The sequence below is a fragment of the Hemitrygon akajei genome, chromosome 6, assembly GCF_048418815.1.
Source record: "Hemitrygon akajei chromosome 6, sHemAka1.3, whole genome shotgun sequence".
Taxonomy (NCBI): domain Eukaryota; kingdom Metazoa; phylum Chordata; class Chondrichthyes; order Myliobatiformes; family Dasyatidae; genus Hemitrygon; species Hemitrygon akajei.
In genome coordinates this window covers 186,221,465-186,240,761 of record NC_133129.1, presented here as the reverse complement: position 1 = coordinate 186,240,761, position 19,297 = coordinate 186,221,465, and the positions used below count along the sequence as shown (strand labels likewise).

At 43.9% G+C, this 19,297-nt stretch overlaps 1 protein-coding gene across 2 annotated transcripts in view; it reads right to left on the bottom strand.

Moving 5' to 3' along the window:
- The window catches only part of lrrc56 (leucine rich repeat containing 56), a 351,577-nt gene that overhangs the window by 101,629 nt on the left and 230,651 nt on the right, over window positions 1–19,297 (bottom strand). For both annotated transcript variants that reach the window (XM_073049966.1, XM_073049967.1), the window contains one exon: window positions 18,104–18,294. In XM_073049966.1, the coding sequence (XP_072906067.1) occupies window positions 18,105–18,294 (190 nt within the window). In that variant the 3' untranslated portion in view covers window position 18,104. The remainder of the gene's footprint in view (window positions 1–18,103; window positions 18,295–19,297) is intronic.

Below are 19,297 nucleotides of genomic sequence, written 5' to 3'. Positions count from 1 at the left end.
TTGTAGAGTACAGTTATTCTCTAAAGTACCTCACCACAAAACACCCTGTAGAGTACAGTTATTCTCTACAGTCACCTCAGCACACAACACCTTGTAGAGTACAGCTATTCCCAACAGTACCTCAGCACACACCTTGTAGAGTACAGTTATTCCCAACAGTACCTCAGCACACACCTTGTAGAGTACAGTTATTCCCAACAGTACCTCAGCACACAACACCTTGCAGAGTACAGTTATTCTCTACAGTCACCTCAGCACACAACACCTTGTAGAGTACAGCTATTCCCAACAGTACCTCAGCACACAACACCTTGCAGAGTACAGTTACTAAAAATAGTAAATCAGCACACAACACCTTGTAGAGTACAGCTATTCCCAACAGTACCTCAGCACACAACACCTTGTAGAGTACAGTTATTCCCAACAGTACCTCAGCACACACCTTGTAGAGTACAGTTATTCCCAACAGTACCTCAGCACACAACACCTTGTAGAGTACAGTTATTCCAAACAGTACCTCAGCACACACCTTGTAGAGTACAGTTATTCCCAACAGTACCTCAGCACACACCTTGTACAGTACAGTTATTCCCAACAGTACCTCAGCACACAACACCTTGTAGAGTACAGTTATTCCCAACAGTACCTCAGCACACACCTTGTAGAGTACAGTTGTTCCCAACAGTACCTCAGCACACAACACCTTGTAGAGTACAGTTATTCTCAACAGTACCTCAGCACACAACACCTTGTAGAGTACAGTAATTCTCTACAGTACCTCACCACAAAACACCCTGTAGAGTACAGTTATTCTCTACAGTCACCTCAGCACACAACACCTTGTAGAGTAGTTATTCTCTACAGTACCTCAGCACAAAACACCTTGTAGAGTATAGTTATTCTCTACAGTCACCTCAGCACACAACACCTTGCAGAGTACAGTTATTCCCAACAGTACCTCAGCACAAAACACCTTGTAGAGTACAGTTATTCTCTACAGTCACCTCAGCACACAACACCTTGCAGAGTACAGTTATTCTCTACAGTCACCCCAGCACACAACACCTTGCAGAGTACAGTTATTCCCAACAGTACCTCAGCACACACCTTGTAGAGTACAGTTATTCTCAACAGTACCTCAGCACACAACACCTTGTAGAGTAGTTATTCTCTACAGTACCTCAGCACAAAACACCTTGTAGAGTATAGTTATTCTCTACAGTCACCTCAGCACACAACACCTTGCAGAGTACAGTTATTCCCAACAGTACCTCAGCACAAAACACCTTGTAGAGTACAGTTATTCTCTACAGTCAACTCAGCACACAACACCTTGTAGAGTACAGCTATTCCCAACAGTACCTCAGCACACAACACCTTGCAGAGTACAGTTACTAAAAATAGTAAATCAGCACACAACACCTTGCAGAGTACAGTTATTCTCTACAGTTCCCTCAGGACACTACACGTTGCAGAATACAGTTATTCTCTACAGTACCTCAGCACACAACACCTTGCAGAGTACAGTTATTCTCAATAGTACCTCAGCACACAACACCTTGTAGAGTACAGTTATTCTCTACAGTACCTCAGCACACACCTTGTAGAGTACAGTTATTCTATACAGTACCTCAGCACACAACACCTTGCAGAGTACAGTTATTCTCTACAGTCACCTCAGCACACAACACTTTGTAGAGTACAGTTATTCTCTACAGTCATCTCAGCACACAACACCTTGTAGAGTACAGCTATTCCCAACAGTACCTCAGCACACAACACCTTGCAGAGTACAGTTATTCTCTACAGTCACCTCAGCACACAACTCCTTGTAGAGTACAGTTATTCCCAACAGTTCCTCAGCACACACCTTGTAGAGTACAGTTATTCCCAACAGTACCTCAGCACACAACACCTTGCAGAGTACAGTTATTCTCTACAGTCACCTCAGCACACAACACCTTGTAGAGTACAGCTATTCCCAACAGTACCTCAGCACACAACACCTTGTAGAGTACAGTTATTCTCTAAAGTACCTCACCACAAAACACCCTGTAGAGTACAGTTATTCTCTACAGTCACCTCAGCACACAACACCTTGTAGAGTACAGCTATTCCCAACAGTACCTCAGCACACAACACCTTGCAGAGTACAGTTACTAAAAATAGTAAATCAGCACACAACACCTTGCAGAGTAAAGTTATTCTCTACAGTTACCTCAGGACACTACACGTTGCAGAATACAGTTATTCTCTACAGTACCTCAGCACACAACACCTTGCAGAGTACAGTTATTCTCAATAGTACCTCAGCACACAACACCTTGTAGAGTACAGTTATTCTCTACAGTACCTCAGCACACACCTTGTAGAGTACAGTTATTCCCAACAGTACCTCAGCACACAACACCTTGTAAAGTAGTTATTCCCAACAGTACCTCAGCACACAACACCTTGTAGAGTACAGTTATTCTCTATAGTACCTCAGCACACAACACCTTGTAGAGTACAGTTATTCCCAACAGTACCTCAGCACACAACACCTTGCAGAGTACAGTTATTCTCTACAGTCACCTCAGCACACAACACCTTGCAGAGTACAGTTATTGTCTACAGTCACCTCAGCACACAACACCTTGTAGAGTACAGCTATTCCCAACAGTACCTCAGCACACAACACCTTGTAGAGTACAGTTATTCTCTAAAGTACCTCACCACAAAACACCCTGTAGAGTACAGTTATTCTCTACAGTCACCTCAGCACACACCTTGCAGAGTACAGTTATTCCCAACAGTACCTCAGCACACAACACCTTGCAGAGTACAGTTATTCTCTACAGTCTCCTCAGCACACAACACCTTGCAGAGTACAGTTATTCCCAACAGTACCTCAGCACACAACACCTTGTAGAGTAGTTATTCCCAAGAGTACCTCAGCACACAACACCTTGTAGAGTACAGTTATTCCCAACAGTACCTCAGCACACAACACCTTGCAGAGTACAGTTATTCTCTACAGTCAGCTCAGCACACAACACCTTGTAGAGTACAGTTATTCCCAACAGTACCTCAGCACACAACACCTTGTAGAGTACAGTTATTCCCAACAGTACCTCAGCACACAACACCTTGTAGAGTACAGTTATTCTCTATAGTCACATCAGCACACAACACTTTGCAGAGTACAGTTATTCCCAACAGTACCTCAGCACACAACACCTTGTAGAGTACAGTTATTCGCTACAGTACCTCAGCACACAACACCTTGCAGAGTACAGTTATTCTCAATAGTACCTCAGCACACAACACCTTGTAGAGTACAGTTATTCTCTACAGTACCTCAGCACACACCTTGTAGAGTACAGTTATTCCCAACAGTACCTCAGCACACAACACCTTGTAAAGTAGTTATTCCCAACAGTACCTCAGCACACAACACCTTGCAGAGTACAGTTATTCTCTACAGTACCTCAGCACACAACACCTTGTAGAGTAGTTATTCCCAACAGTACCTCAGCACACAACACCTTGCAGAGTACAGTTATTCCCAACAGTACCTCAGCACACAACACCTTCTTGAGTAGTTATTCCCAACAGTACCTCAGCACACAACACCTTGCAGAGTACAGTTATTCTCTACAGTCACCTCAGCACACAACACCTTGTAGAGTAGTTATTCCCAACAGTACCTCAGCACACAACACCTTGCAGAGTACAGTTATTCTCTACAGTCACCTCAGCACACAACACCTTGTAGAGTAGTTATTCCCAACAGTACCTCAGCACACAACACCTTGTAGAGTAGTTATTCCCAACAGTACCTCAGCACACAACACCTTGCAGAGTACAGTTATTCTCTACAGTCACCTCAGCACACAACACCTTGTAGAGTAGTTATTCCCAACAGTACCTCAGCACACAACACCTTGTAGGGTACAGTTATTCCCAACAGTACCTCAGCACACACCTTGTAGAGTACAGTTATTCCCAACAGTACCTCAGCACACACCTTGTAGAGTACAGTTATTCCCAACAGTACCTCAGCACACAACACCTTGCAGAGTACAGTTATTCTCTACAGTCACCTCAGCACACAACACCTTGTAGAGTACAGCTATTCCCAACAGTACCTCAGCACACAACACCTTGCAGAGTACAGTTACTAAAAATAGTAAATCAGCACACAACACCTTGCAGAGTACAGTTATTCTCTACAGTTACCTCAGGACACTACACGTTGCAGAATACAGTTATTCTCTACAGTCACCTCAGCACACAACACCTTGCAGAGTACAGCTATTCCCAACAGTACCTCAGCACACAACACCTTGCAGAGTACAGTTATTCTCTACAGTCACCTCAGCACACAACACCTTGTAGAGTACAGCTATTCCCAACAGTACCTCAGCACACACCTTGTAGAGTACAGTTATTCCCAACAGTACCTCAGCACACACCTTGTAGAGTACAGTTATTCCCAACAGTACCTCAGCACACAACACCTTGTAGAGTACAGTTATTCCCAACAGTACCTCAGCACACACCTTGTAGAGTACAGTTATTCCCAACAGTACCTCAGCACACACCTTGTAGAGTACAGTTATTCCCAACAGTACCTCAGCACACACCTTGTAGAGTACAGTTATTCCCAACAGTACCTCAGCACACAACACCTTGTAGAGTACAGTTATTCCCAACAGTACCTCAGCACACAACACCTTGCAGAGTACAGTTATTCTCTACAGTCACCTCAGCACACAACACTTTGTAGAGTACTGTTGTTCCCAACAGTACCTCAGCACACAACACCTTGTAGAGTACAGTTATTCTCTACAGTACCTCAGCACACAACACCTTGTAGAGTACAGTTATTCTCTACAGTCACCTCAGCACTCAACACCTTGTAGAGTAGTTATTCTCTACAGTACCTCAGCACAAAACACCTTGTAGAGTATAGTTATTCTCTACAGTCACCTCAGCACACAACACCTTGTAGAGTACAGTTATTCTCTACAGTCACCTCAGCACACAACACCTTGCAGAGTACAGTTATTCTCTACAGTCACCTCAGCACACAACACCTTGCAGAGTACAGTTATTCCCAACAGTACCTCTGCACACACCTTGTAGAGTACAGTTATTCTCAACAGTACCTCAGCACACAACACCTTGTAGAGTAGTTATTCTCTACAGTACCTCAGCACAAAACACCTTGTAGAGTATAGTTATTCTCTACAGTCACCTCAGCACACAACACCTTGCAGAGTACAGTTATTCCCAACAGTACCTCAGCACACAACACCTTGTAGAGTACAGCTATTCCCAACAGTACCTCAGCACACAACACCTTGCAGAGTACAGTTACTAAAAATAGTAAATCAGCACACAACACCTTGCAGAGTACAGTTATTCTCTACAGTTACCTCAGGACACTACACGTTGCAGAATACAGTTATTCTCTACAGTCACCTCAGCACACAACACATTGCAGAGTACAGCTATTCCCAACAGTACCTCAGCACACAACACCTTGTAGAGTACAGTTATTCCCAACAGTACCTCAGCACACAACACCTTGCAGAGTACAGTTATTCTCTACAGTCACCTCATCACACAACACCTTGTATTGTACAGTTATTCCCAACAGTACCTCAGCACACACCTTGTAGATTACAGTTATTCCCAACAGTACCTCAGCACACAACACCTTGCAGAGTACAGTTATTCTCTACAGTCACCTCAGCAGACAACTCCTTGTAGAGTACAGCTATTCCCAACAGTACCTCAGCACATAACACCTTGCAGAGTACAGTTACTAAAAATAGTAAATCAGCACACAACACCTTGCAGAGTACAGTTATTCTAGACAGTTACCTCAGGACACTACACATTGCAGAATACAGTTATTCTCTACAGTCACCTCAGCACACAACACCTTGCAGAGTACAGCTATTCCCAACAGTACCTCAGCACACAACACCTTGTAGAGTACAGTTATTCCCAACAGTACCTCAGCACACAACACCTTGCAGAGTACAGTTATTCTCTACAGTCACCTCAGCACACAACACCTTGTAGAGTACAGCTATTCCCAACAGTACCTCAGCACACAACACCTTGCAGAGTACAGTTACTAAAAATAGTAAATCAGCACACAACACCTTGCAGAGTACAGTTATTCTCTACAGTTACCTCAGGACACTACACGTTGCAGAATACAGTTATTCTCTACAGTCACCTCAGCACACAACGCCTTGCAGAGTACAGCTATTCCCAACAGTACCTCAGCACACAACACCTTGCAGAGTACAGTTATTCTCTACAGTCACCTCAGCACACAACACCTTGTAGAGTACAGCTATTCCCAACAGTACCTCAGCACACAACACCTTGTAGAGTACAGTTATTCCCAACAGTACCTCAGCACACACCTTGTAGAGTACAGTTATTCCCAACAGTACCTCAGCACACAACACCTTGTAGAGTACAGTTATTCCCAACAGTACCTCAGCACACACCTTGTAGAGTACAGTTATTCCCAACAGTACCTCAGCACACACCTTGTAGAGTACAGTTATTCCCAACAGTACCTCAGCACACAACACCTTGTAGAGTACAGTTATTCCCAACAGTACCTCAGCACACACCTTGTAGAGTACAGTTATTCCCAACAGTACCTCAGCACACACCTTGTAGAGTACAGTTATTCCCAACAGCACCTCAGCACACACCTTGTAGAGTACAGTTATTCCCAACAGTACCTCAGCACACAACACCTTGCAGAGTACAGTTATTCTCTACAGTCACCTCAGCACACAACACTTTGTAGAGTACAGTTGTTCCCAACAGTACCTCAGCACACAACACCTTGTAGAGTACAGTTATTCTCTACAGTACCTCACCACAAAACACCCTGTAGAGTACAGTTATTCTCTACAGTCACCTCAGCACACACCTTGCAGAGTACAGTTATTCCCAACAGTACCTCAGCACACAACACCTTGCAGAGTACAGTTATTCTCTACAGTCACCTCAGCACACAACACCTTGCAGAGTACAGTTATTCCCAACAGTACCTCAGCACACAACAGCTTGTAGAGTAGTTATTCCCAACAGTACCTCAGCACACAACACCTTGTAGAGTACAGTTATTCCCAACAGTACCTCAGCACACAACACCTTGCAGAGTACAGTTATTCTCTACAGTCAGCTCAGCACACAACACCTTGTAGAGTACAGTTATTCCCAACAGTACCTCAGCACACAACACCTTGTAGAGTACAGTTATTCGCAACAGTACCTCAGCACACAACACCTTGAAGAGTACAGTTATTCTCTATAGTCACCTCAGCACACAACACCTTGCAGAGTACAGTTATTCTCAATAGTACCTCAGCACACAACACCTTGTAGAGTACAGTTATTCTCTACAGTACCTCAGCACACACCTTGTAGAGTACAGTTATTCCCAACAGTACCTCAGCACACAACACCTTGTAAAGTAGTTATTCCCAACAGTACCTCAGCACACAACACTTTGTAGAGTACAGTTATTCTCTACAGTCATCTCAGCACACAACACCTTGTAGAGTACAGTTATTCCCAACAGTACCTCAGCACACAACACCTTGCAGAGTACAGTTATTCTCTACAGTCACCTCAGCACACAACACCTTGTAGAGTACAGTTATTCCCAACAGTTCCTCAGCACACACCTTGTAGAGTACAGTTATTCCCAACAGTACCTCAGCACACAACACCTTGCAGAGTACAGTTATTGTCTACAGTCACCTCAGCACACAACACCTTGTAGAGTACAGCTATTCCCAACAGTACCTCAGCACACAACACCTTGTAGAGTACAGTTATTCTCTAAAGTACCTCACCACAAAACACCCTGTAGAGTACAGTTATTCTCTACAGTCACCTCAGCACACACCTTGCAGAGTACAGTTATTCCCAACAGTACCTCAGCACACAACACCTTGCAGAGTACAGTTATTCTCTACAGTCTCCTCAGCACACAACACCTTGCAGAGTACAGTTATTCCCAACAGTACCTCAGCACACAACACCTTGTAGAGTAGTTATTCCCAACAGTACCTCAGCACACAACACCTTGTAGAGTACAGTTATTCCCAACAGTACCTCAGCACACAACACCTTGCAGAGTACAGTTATTCTCTACAGTCAGCTCAGCACACAACAGCTTGTAGAGTACAGTTATTCCCAACAGTACCTCAGCACACAACACCTTGTAGAGTACAGTTATTCCCAACAGTACCTCAGCACACAACACCTTGTAGAGTACAGTTATTCTCTATAGTCACATCAGCACACAACACTTTGCAGAGTACAGTTATTCCCAACAGTACCTCAGCACACAACACCTTGTAGAGTACAGTTATTCTCTACAGTACCTCAGCACACAACACCTTGCAGAGTACAGTTATTCTCAATAGTACCTCAGCACACAACACCTTGTAGAGTACAGTTATTCTCTACAGTACCTCAGCACACACCTTGTAGAGTACAGTTATTCCCAACAGTACCTCAGCACACAACACCTTGTAAAGTAGTTATTCCCAACAGTACCTCAGCACACAACACCTTGCAGAGTACAGTTATTCTCTACAGTACCTCAGCACACAACACCTTGTAGAGTAGTTATTCCCAACAGTACCTCAGCACACAACACCTTGCAGAGTACAGTTATTCCCAACAGTACCTCAGCACACAACACCTTGTAGAGTAGTTATTCCCAACAGTACCTCAGCACACAACACCTTGCAGAGTACAGTTATTCTCTACAGTCACCTCAGCACACAACACCTTGTAGAGTAGTTATTCCCAACAGTACCTCAGCACACAACACCTTGCAGAGTACAGTTATTCTCTACAGTCACCTCAGCACACAACACCTTGTAGAGTAGTTATTCCCAACAGTACCTCAGCACACAACACCTTGTAGAGTAGTTATTCCCAACAGTACCTCAGCACACAACACCTTGCAGAGTACAGTTATTCTCTACAGTCACCTCAGCACACAACACCTTGTAGAGTAGTTATTCCCAACAGTACCTCAGCACACAACACCTTGTAGAGTACAGTTATTCCCAACAGTACCTCAGCACACACCTTGTAGAGTACAGTTATTCCCAACAGTACCTCAGCACACACCTTGTAGAGTACAGTTATTCCCAACAGTACCTCAGCACACAACACCTTGCAGAGTACAGTTATTCTCTACAGTCACCTCAGCACACAACACCTTGTAGAGTACAGCTATTCCCAACAGTACCTCAGCACACAACACCTTGCAGAGTACAGTTACTAAAAATAGTAAATCAGCACACAACACCTTGCAGAGTACAGTTATTCTCTACAGTTACCTCAGGACACTACACGTTGCAGAATACAGTTATTCTCTACAGTCACCTCAGCACACTACACCTTGCAGAGTACAGCTATTCCCAACAGTACCTCAGCACACAACACCTTGCAGAGTACAGTTATTCTCTACAGTCACCTCAGCACACAACACCTTGTAGAGTACAGCTATTCCCAACAGTACCTCAGCACACACCTTGTAGAGTACAGTTATTCCCAACAGTACCTCAGCACACACCTTGTAGAGTACAGTTATTCCCAACAGTACCTCAGCACACAACACCTTGTAGAGTACAGTTATTCCCAACAGTACCTCAGCACACACCTTGTAGAGTACAGTTATTCCCAACAGTACCTCAGCACACACCTTGTAGAGTACAGTTATTCCCAACAGTACCTCAGCACACACCTTGTAGAGTACAGTTATTCCCAACAGTACCTCAGCACACAACACCTTGTAGAGTACAGTTATTCCCAACAGTACCTCAGCACACAACACCTTGCAGAGTACAGTTATTCTCAACAGTACCTCAGCACACAACACCTTGTAGAGTACAGTTATTCTCTACAGTCACCTCAGCACTCAACACCTTGTAGAGTAGTTATTCTCTACAGTACCTCAGCACAAAACACCTTGTAGAGTATAGTTATTCTCTACAGTCACCTCAGCACACAACACCTTGTAGAGTACAGTTATTCTCTACAGTCACCTCAGCACACAACACCTTGCAGAGTACAGTTATTCTCTACAGTCACCTCAGCACACAACACCTTGCAGAGTACAGTTATTCCCAACAGTACCTCTGCACACACCTTGTAGAGTACAGTTATTCTCAACAGTACCTCAGCACACAACACCTTGTAGAGTAGTTATTCTCTACAGTCACCTCAGCACACAACACTTTGTAGAGTACTGTTGTTCCCAACAGTACCTCAGCACACAACACCTTGTAGAGTACAGTTATTCTCAACAGTACCTCAGCACACAACACCTTGTAGAGTACAGTTATTCTCTACAGTCACCTCAGCACTCAACACCTTGTAGAGTAGTTATTCTCTACAGTACCTCCGCACAAAACACCTTGTAGAGTATAGTTATTCTCTACAGTCACCTCAGCACACAACACCTTGTAGAGTACAGTTATTCTCTACAGTCACCTCAGCACACAACACCTTGCAGAGTACAGTTATTCTCTACAGTCACCTCAGCACACAACACCTTGCAGAGTAGTTATTCTCTACAGTACCTCAGCACAAAACACCTTGTAGAGTATAGTTATTCTCTACAGTCACCTCAGCACACAACACCTTGCAGAGTACAGTTATTCCCAACAGTACCTCAGCACACAACACCTTGTAGAGTACAGCTATTCCCAACAGTACCTCAGCACACAACACCTTGCAGAGTACAGTTACTAAAAATAGTAAATCAGCACACAACACCTTGCAGAGTACAGTTATTCTCTACAGTTACCTCAGGACACTACACGTTGCAGAATACAGTTATTCTCTACAGTCACCTCAGCACACAACACATTGCAGAGTACAGCTATTCCCAACAGTACCTCAGCACACAACACCTTGTAGAGTACAGTTATTCCCAACAGTACCTCAGCACACAACACCTTGCAGAGTACAGTTATTCTCTACAGTCACCTCAGCACACAACACCTTGTAGAGTAGTTATTCCCAACAGTACCTCAGCACACAACACCTTGTAGAGTAGTTATTCCCAACAGTACCTCAGCACACAACACCTTGCAGAGTACAGTTATTCTCTACAGTCACCTCAGCACACAACACCTTGTAGAGTAGTTATTCCCAACAGTACCTCAGCACACAACACCTTGTAGAGTACAGTTATTCCCAACAGTACCTCAGCACACACCTTGTAGAGTACAGTTATTCCCAACAGTACCTCAGCACACACCTTGTAGAGTACAGTTATTCCCAACAGTACCTCAGCACACAACACCTTGCAGAGTACAGTTATTCTCTACAGTCACCTCAGCACACAACACCTTGTAGAGTACAGCTATTCCCAACAGTACCTCAGCACACAACACCTTGCAGAGTACAGTTACTAAAAATAGTAAATCAGCACACAACACCTTGCAGAGTACAGTTATTCTCTACAGTTACCTCAGGACACTACACGTTGCAGAATACAGTTATTCTCTACAGTCACCTCAGCACACTACACCTTGCAGAGTACAGCTATTCCCAACAGTACCTCAGCACACAACACCTTGCAGAGTACAGTTATTCTCTACAGTCACCTCAGCACACAACACCTTGTAGAGTACAGCTATTCCCAACAGTACCTCAGCACACACCTTGTAGAGTACAGTTATTCCCAACAGTACCTCAGCACACACCTTGTAGAGTACAGTTATTCCCAACAGTACCTCAGCACACAACACCTTGTAGAGTACAGTTATTCCCAACAGTACCTCAGCACACACCTTGTAGAGTACAGTTATTCCCAACAGTACCTCAGCACACACCTTGTAGAGTACAGTTATTCCCAACAGTACCTCAGCACACACCTTGTAGAGTACAGTTATTCCCAACAGTACCTCAGCACACAACACCTTGTAGAGTACAGTTATTCCCAACAGTACCTCAGCACACAACACCTTGCAGAGTACAGTTATTCTCAACAGTACCTCAGCACACAACACCTTGTAGAGTACAGTTATTCTCTACAGTCACCTCAGCACTCAACACCTTGTAGAGTAGTTATTCTCTACAGTACCTCAGCACAAAACACCTTGTAGAGTATAGTTATTCTCTACAGTCACCTCAGCACACAACACCTTGTAGAGTACAGTTATTCTCTACAGTCACCTCAGCACACAACACCTTGCAGAGTACAGTTATTCTCTACAGTCACCTCAGCACACAACACCTTGCAGAGTACAGTTATTCCCAACAGTACCTCTGCACACACCTTGTAGAGTACAGTTATTCTCAACAGTACCTCAGCACACAACACCTTGTAGAGTAGTTATTCTCTACAGTCACCTCAGCACACAACACTTTGTAGAGTACTGTTGTTCCCAACAGTACCTCAGCACACAACACCTTGTAGAGTACAGTTATTCTCAACAGTACCTCAGCACACAACACCTTGTAGAGTACAGTTATTCTCTACAGTCACCTCAGCACTCAACACCTTGTAGAGTAGTTATTCTCTACAGTACCTCCGCACAAAACACCTTGTAGAGTATAGTTATTCTCTACAGTCACCTCAGCACACAACACCTTGTAGAGTACAGTTATTCTCTACAGTCACCTCAGCACACAACACCTTGCAGAGTACAGTTATTCTCTACAGTCACCTCAGCACACAACACCTTGCAGAGTAGTTATTCTCTACAGTACCTCAGCACAAAACACCTTGTAGAGTATAGTTATTCTCTACAGTCACCTCAGCACACAACACCTTGCAGAGTACAGTTATTCCCAACAGTACCTCAGCACACAACACCTTGTAGAGTACAGCTATTCCCAACAGTACCTCAGCACACAACACCTTGCAGAGTACAGTTACTAAAAATAGTAAATCAGCACACAACACCTTGCAGAGTACAGTTATTCTCTACAGTTACCTCAGGACACTACACGTTGCAGAATACAGTTATTCTCTACAGTCACCTCAGCACACAACACATTGCAGAGTACAGCTATTCCCAACAGTACCTCAGCACACAACACCTTGTAGAGTACAGTTATTCCCAACAGTACCTCAGCACACAACACCTTGCAGAGTACAGTTATTCTCTACAGTCACCTCAGCACACAACACCTTGTAGAGTACAGTTATTCCCAACAGTACCTCAGCACACACCTTGTAGATTACAGTTATTCCCAACAGTACCTCAGCACACAACACCTTGCAGAGTACAGTTATTCTCTACAGTCACCTCAGCAGACAACTCCTTGTAGAGTACAGCTATTCCCAACAGTACCTCAGCACACAACACTTTGCAGAGTACAGTTACTAAAAATAGTAAATCAGCACACAACACCTTGCAGAGTACAGTTATTCTCTACAGTTACCTCAGGACACTACACATTGCAGAATACAGTTATTCTCTACAGTCACCTCAGCACACAACACCTTGCAGAGTACAGCTATTCCCAACAGTACCTCAGCACACAACACCTTGTAGAGTACAGTTATTCCCAACAGTACCTCAGCACACAACACCTTGCAGAGTACAGTTACTAAAAATAGTAAATCAGCACACAACACCTTGCAGAGTACAGTTATTCTCTACAGTTACCTCAGGACACTACACGTTGCAGAATACAGTTATTCTCTACAGTCACCTCAGCACACAACGCCTTGCAGAGTACAGCTATTCCCAACAGTACCTCAGCACACAACACCTTGCAGAGTACAGTTATTCTCTACAGTCACCTCAGCACACAACACCTTGTAGAGTACAGCTATTCCCAACAGTACCTCAGCACACAACACCTTGTAGAGTACAGTTATTCCCAACAGTACCTCAGCACACACCTTGTAGAGTACAGTTATTCCCAACAGTACCTCAGCACACAACACCTTGTAGAGTACAGTTATTCCCAACAGTACCTCAGCACACACCTTGTAGAGTACAGTTATTCCCAACAGTACCTCAGCACACACCTTGTAGAGTACAGTTATTCCCAACAGTACCTCAGCACACAACACCTTGCAGAGTACAGTTATTCTCTACAGTCACCTCAGCACACAACACCTTGTAGAGTAGTTATTCCCAACAGTACCTCAGCACACAACACCTTGTAGAGTACAGTTATTCCCAACAGTACCTCAGCACACACCTTGTAGAGTACAGTTATTCCCAACAGTACCTCAGCACACACCTTGTAGAGTACAGTTATTCCCAACAGTACCTCAGCACACAACACCTTGCAGAGTACAGTTATTCTCTACAGTCACCTCAGCACACAACACCTTGTAGAGTACAGCTATTCCCAACAGTACCTCAGCACACAACACCTTGCAGAGTACAGTTACTAAAAATAGTAAATCAGCACACAACACCTTGCAGAGTACAGTTATTCTCTACAGTTACCTCAGGACACTACACGTTGCAGAATACAGTTATTCTCTACAGTCACCTCAGCACACAACACCTTGCAGAGTACAGCTATTCCCAACAGTACCTCAGCACACAACACCTTGCAGAGTACAGTTATTCTCTACAGTCACCTCAGCACACAACACCTTGTAGAGTACAGCTATTCCCAACAGTACCTCAGCACACACCTTGTAGAGTACAGTTATTCCCAACAGTACCTCAGCACACACCTTGTAGAGTACAGTTATTCCCAACAGTACCTCAGCACACAACACCTTGTAGAGTACAGTTATTCCCAACAGTACCTCAGCACACACCTTGTAGAGTACAGTTATTCCCAACAGTACCTCAGCACACACCTTGTAGAGTACAGTTATTCCCAACAGTACCTCAGCACACACCTTGTAGAGTACAGTTATTCCCAACAGTACCTCAGCACACAACACCTTGTAGAGTACAGTTATTCCCAACAGTACCTCAGCACACAACACCTTGCAGAGTACAGTTATTCTCAACAGTACCTCAGCACACAACACCTTGTAGAGTACAGTTATTCTCTACAGTCACCTCAGCACTCAACACCTTGTAGAGTAGTTATTCTCTACAGTACCTCAGCACAAAACACCTTGTAGAGTATAGTTATTCTCAACAGTACCTCAGCACACAACACCTTGTAGAGTACAGTTATTCTCTACAGTCACCTCAGCACTCAACACCTTGTAGAGTAGTTATTCTCTACAGTACCTCAGCACAAAACACCTTGTAGAGTATAGTTATTCTCTACAGTCACCTCAGCACACAACACCTTGTAGAGTACAGTTATTCTCTACAGTCACCTCAGCACACAACACCTTGCAGAGTACAGTTATTCTCTACAGTCACCTCAGCACACAACACCTTGCAGAGTAGTTATTCTCTACAGTACCTCAGCACAAAACACCTTGTAGAGTATAGTTATTCTCTACAGTCACCTCAGCACACAACACCTTGCAGAGTACAGTTATTCCCAACAGTACCTCAGCACACAACACCTTGTAGAGTACAGCTATTCCCAACAGTACCTCAGCACACAACACCTTGCAGAGTACAGTTACTAAAAATAGTAAATCAGCACACAACACCTTGCAGAGTACAGTTATTCTCTACAGTTACCTCAGGACACTACACGTTGCAGAATACAGTTATTCTCTACAGTCACCTCAGCACACAACACATTGCAGAGTACAGCTATTACCAACAGTACCTCAGCACACAACACCTTGTAGAGTACAGTTATTCCCAACAGTACCTCAGCACACAACACCTTGCAGAGTACAGTTATTCTCTACAGTCACCTCAGCACACAACACCTTGTAGAGTACAGTTATTCCCAACAGTACCTCAGCACACACCTTGTAGATTACAGTTATTCCCAACAGTACCTCAGCACACAACACCTTGCAGAGTACAGTTATTCTCTACAGTCACCTCAGCAGACAACTCCTTGTAGAGTACAGCTATTCCCAACAGTACCTCAGCACACAACACTTTGCAGAGTACAGTTACTAAAAATAGTAAATCAGCACACAACACCTTGCAGAGTACAGTTATTCTCTACAGTTACCTCAGGACACTACACATTGCAGAATACAGTTATTCTCTACAGTCACCTCAGCACACAACACCTTGCAGAGTACAGCTATTCCCAACAGTACCTCAGCACACAACACCTTGTAGAGTACAGTTATTCCCAACAGTACCTCAGCACACAACACCTTGCAGAGTACAGTTACTAAAAATAGTAAATCAGCACACAACACCTTGCAGAGTACAGTTATTCTCTACAGTTACCTCAGGACACTACACGTTGCAGAATACAGTTATTCTCTACAGTCACCTCAGCACACAACGCCTTGCAGAGTACAGCTATTCCCAACAGTACCTCAGCACACAACACCTTGCAGAGTACAGTTATTCTCTACAGTCACCTCAGCACACAACACCTTGTAGAGTACAGCTATTCCCAACAGTACCTCAGCACACAACACCTTGTAGAGTACAGTTATTCCCAACAGTACCTCAGCACACACCTTGCAGAGTACAGTTATTCTCTACAGTCACCTCAGCACACAACACTTTGTAGAGTACAGTTGTTCCCAACAGTACCTCAGCACACAACACCTTGTAGAGTACAGTTATTCTCAACAGTACCTCAGCACACAACACCTTGTAGAGTACAGTTATTCTCTACAGTACCTCACCACAAAACACCCTGTAGAGTACAGTTATTCTCTACAGTCACCTCAGCACACACCTTGCAGAGTACAGTTATTCCCAACAGTACCTCAGCACACAACACCTTGCAGAGTACAGTTATTCTCTACAGTCACCTCAGCACACAACACCTTGCAGAGTACAGTTATTCCCAACAGTACCTCAGCACACAACAGCTTGTAGAGTAGTTATTCCCAACAGTACCTCAGCACACAACACCTTGTAGAGTACAGTTATTCCCAACAGTACCTCAGCACACAACACATTGCAGAGTACAGTTATTCTCTACAGTCAGCTCAGCACACAACACCTTGTAGAGTACAGTTATTCCCAACAGTACCTCAGCACACAACACCTTGTAGAGTACAGTTATTCGCAACAGTACCTCAGCACACAACACCTTGAAGAGTACAGTTATTCTCTATAGTCACCTCAGCACACAACACTTTGCAGAGTACAGTTATTCCCAACAGTACCTCAGCACACAACACCTTGTAGAGTACAGTTATTCTCTACAGTACCTCAGCACACAACACCTTGTAGAGTACAGTTATTCTCTACAGTACCTCAGCACACACCTTGTAGAGTACAGTTATTCCCAACAGTACCTCAGCACACAACACCTTGCAGAGTACAGTTATTCTCTACAGTCACCTCAGCACACAACACTTTGTAGAGTACAGTTATTCTCTACAGTCATCTCAGCACACAACACCTTGTAGAGTAGTTATTCCCAACAGTACCTCAGCACACAACACCTTGCAGAGTACAGTTATTCCCAACAGTACCTCAGCACACAACACCTTGTAGAGTAGTTATTCCCAACAGTACCTCAGCACACAACACCTTGCAGAGTACAGTTATTCTCTACAGTCACCTCAGCACACAACACCTTGTAGAGTAGTTATTCCCAACAGTACCTCAGCACACAACACCTTGTAGAGTAGTTATTCCCAACAGTACCTCAGCACACAACACCTTGCAGAGTACAGTTATTCTCTACAGTCACCTCAGCACACAACACCTTGTAGAGTAGTTATTCCCAACAGTACCTCAGCACACAACACCTTGTAGAGTAGTTATTCTCTACAGTACCTCAGCACAAAACAGCTTGTAGAGTATAGTTATTCTCTACAGTCACCTCAGCACACAACACCTTGCAGAGTACAGTTATTCCCAACAGTACCTCAGCACAAAACACCTTGTAGAGTACAGTTATTCTCTACAGTCACCTCAGCACATAACCCCTTGCAGAGTACAGTTATTCTCCACTGTACCTCAGCACACACCTTGCAGAGTACAGTTTTTCTCTACTGTACCTCAGCACACAACAGCTGGCAGTGTAGAGTTATTGCTGACATTACCTCAGTGTTTGATGTTGCTCCCTTTGCTGGGCAGAAGGAAGGCTCTATTTGGCAACCTCTGTAAGGCAGCCTGTGCAGTCAGTGGCCGGACAGCATTCAAGGCAAGGGGACGCTCCGGTGTCCTTGTGGACGATCGTATTATTGGCTGATGGTTAGCAATAACTTTATGGGATCTCTTGTCAACCTGTGTTCTGCCAATGAAAATAATTAGTGTAAGTAAATTCAAGTTCAGCAGTGATCTCGTATTTCTGCTCATGTCTCTTCTAAAAATTAGTACCTAGGACACTGTTCACTTTCCAATTGTTTGCCTGGACCATTAGTTTCCAGACTCAAGATTGTTTAATGTCATTTCCATTACGCAAGTGTTAAAGAGAACAAATAAATGTTACTCCACAAGGAACACAATAATAATAACAAAGCACAATTAATATGAAGACATGATAGCTCACTGCATACACATAGATTGTTTGTAAGTCCCGAAAGTAGTGGTGATGGGGGTGGGTTAGTGAGTGGAAAGTAACTGTTTTTGTGATTGTGCAAAGGGCCCTGTGTACATAGCAGTGCTGATAAATATCTCCATCTACTGTATTCAATATTTCTCGCTATCCTCAACAGCACCAAGTTGAATCTCATTTGCAGTTTTACTAATAGGCACCCTGCTGTCATATCCAAGGCATTACTACATCTCAGAAACAAGCCACCACCCCTGCATGCTGGGTGTTGACCTGACACTGAAACTGATTGCCCATCATTCCTGTGAATTGGAAGGATGCCCACAGAATCAGTATTATTATCTTTGAGTTAAATGATGTGATATTTGTTATTTGCTTAGCAGCAGTAAAGAGCAAAGTTTTAAAAATGGCTATAAATTACAAAGGAAGTACTGCAACAATAAAGAATAATGAGGTGTAGTGTTCATGGATTTATGGACCATTCAGAAATCTGATGGTGGAGGGAAGAAGCTGTTCATGATCTGTTGAGTGCCCGGCTTCAGGCTCCTGTACCTCCTCATGATGGGTAGTAATGGATGCTGACTTCTTGAGGCATTGCCTTTTGAAGGTGTCCTCAATGGGTTGTTCCTGTGATGGAGCTAGCTGAGTTTACAAACCACTGCAGCCACTTGTCATCCTGTGCAGAGGCTCCTCCAGACCAATCGGTGATGCGATCAGTCAGAAACCTCTCCACAGCACACCT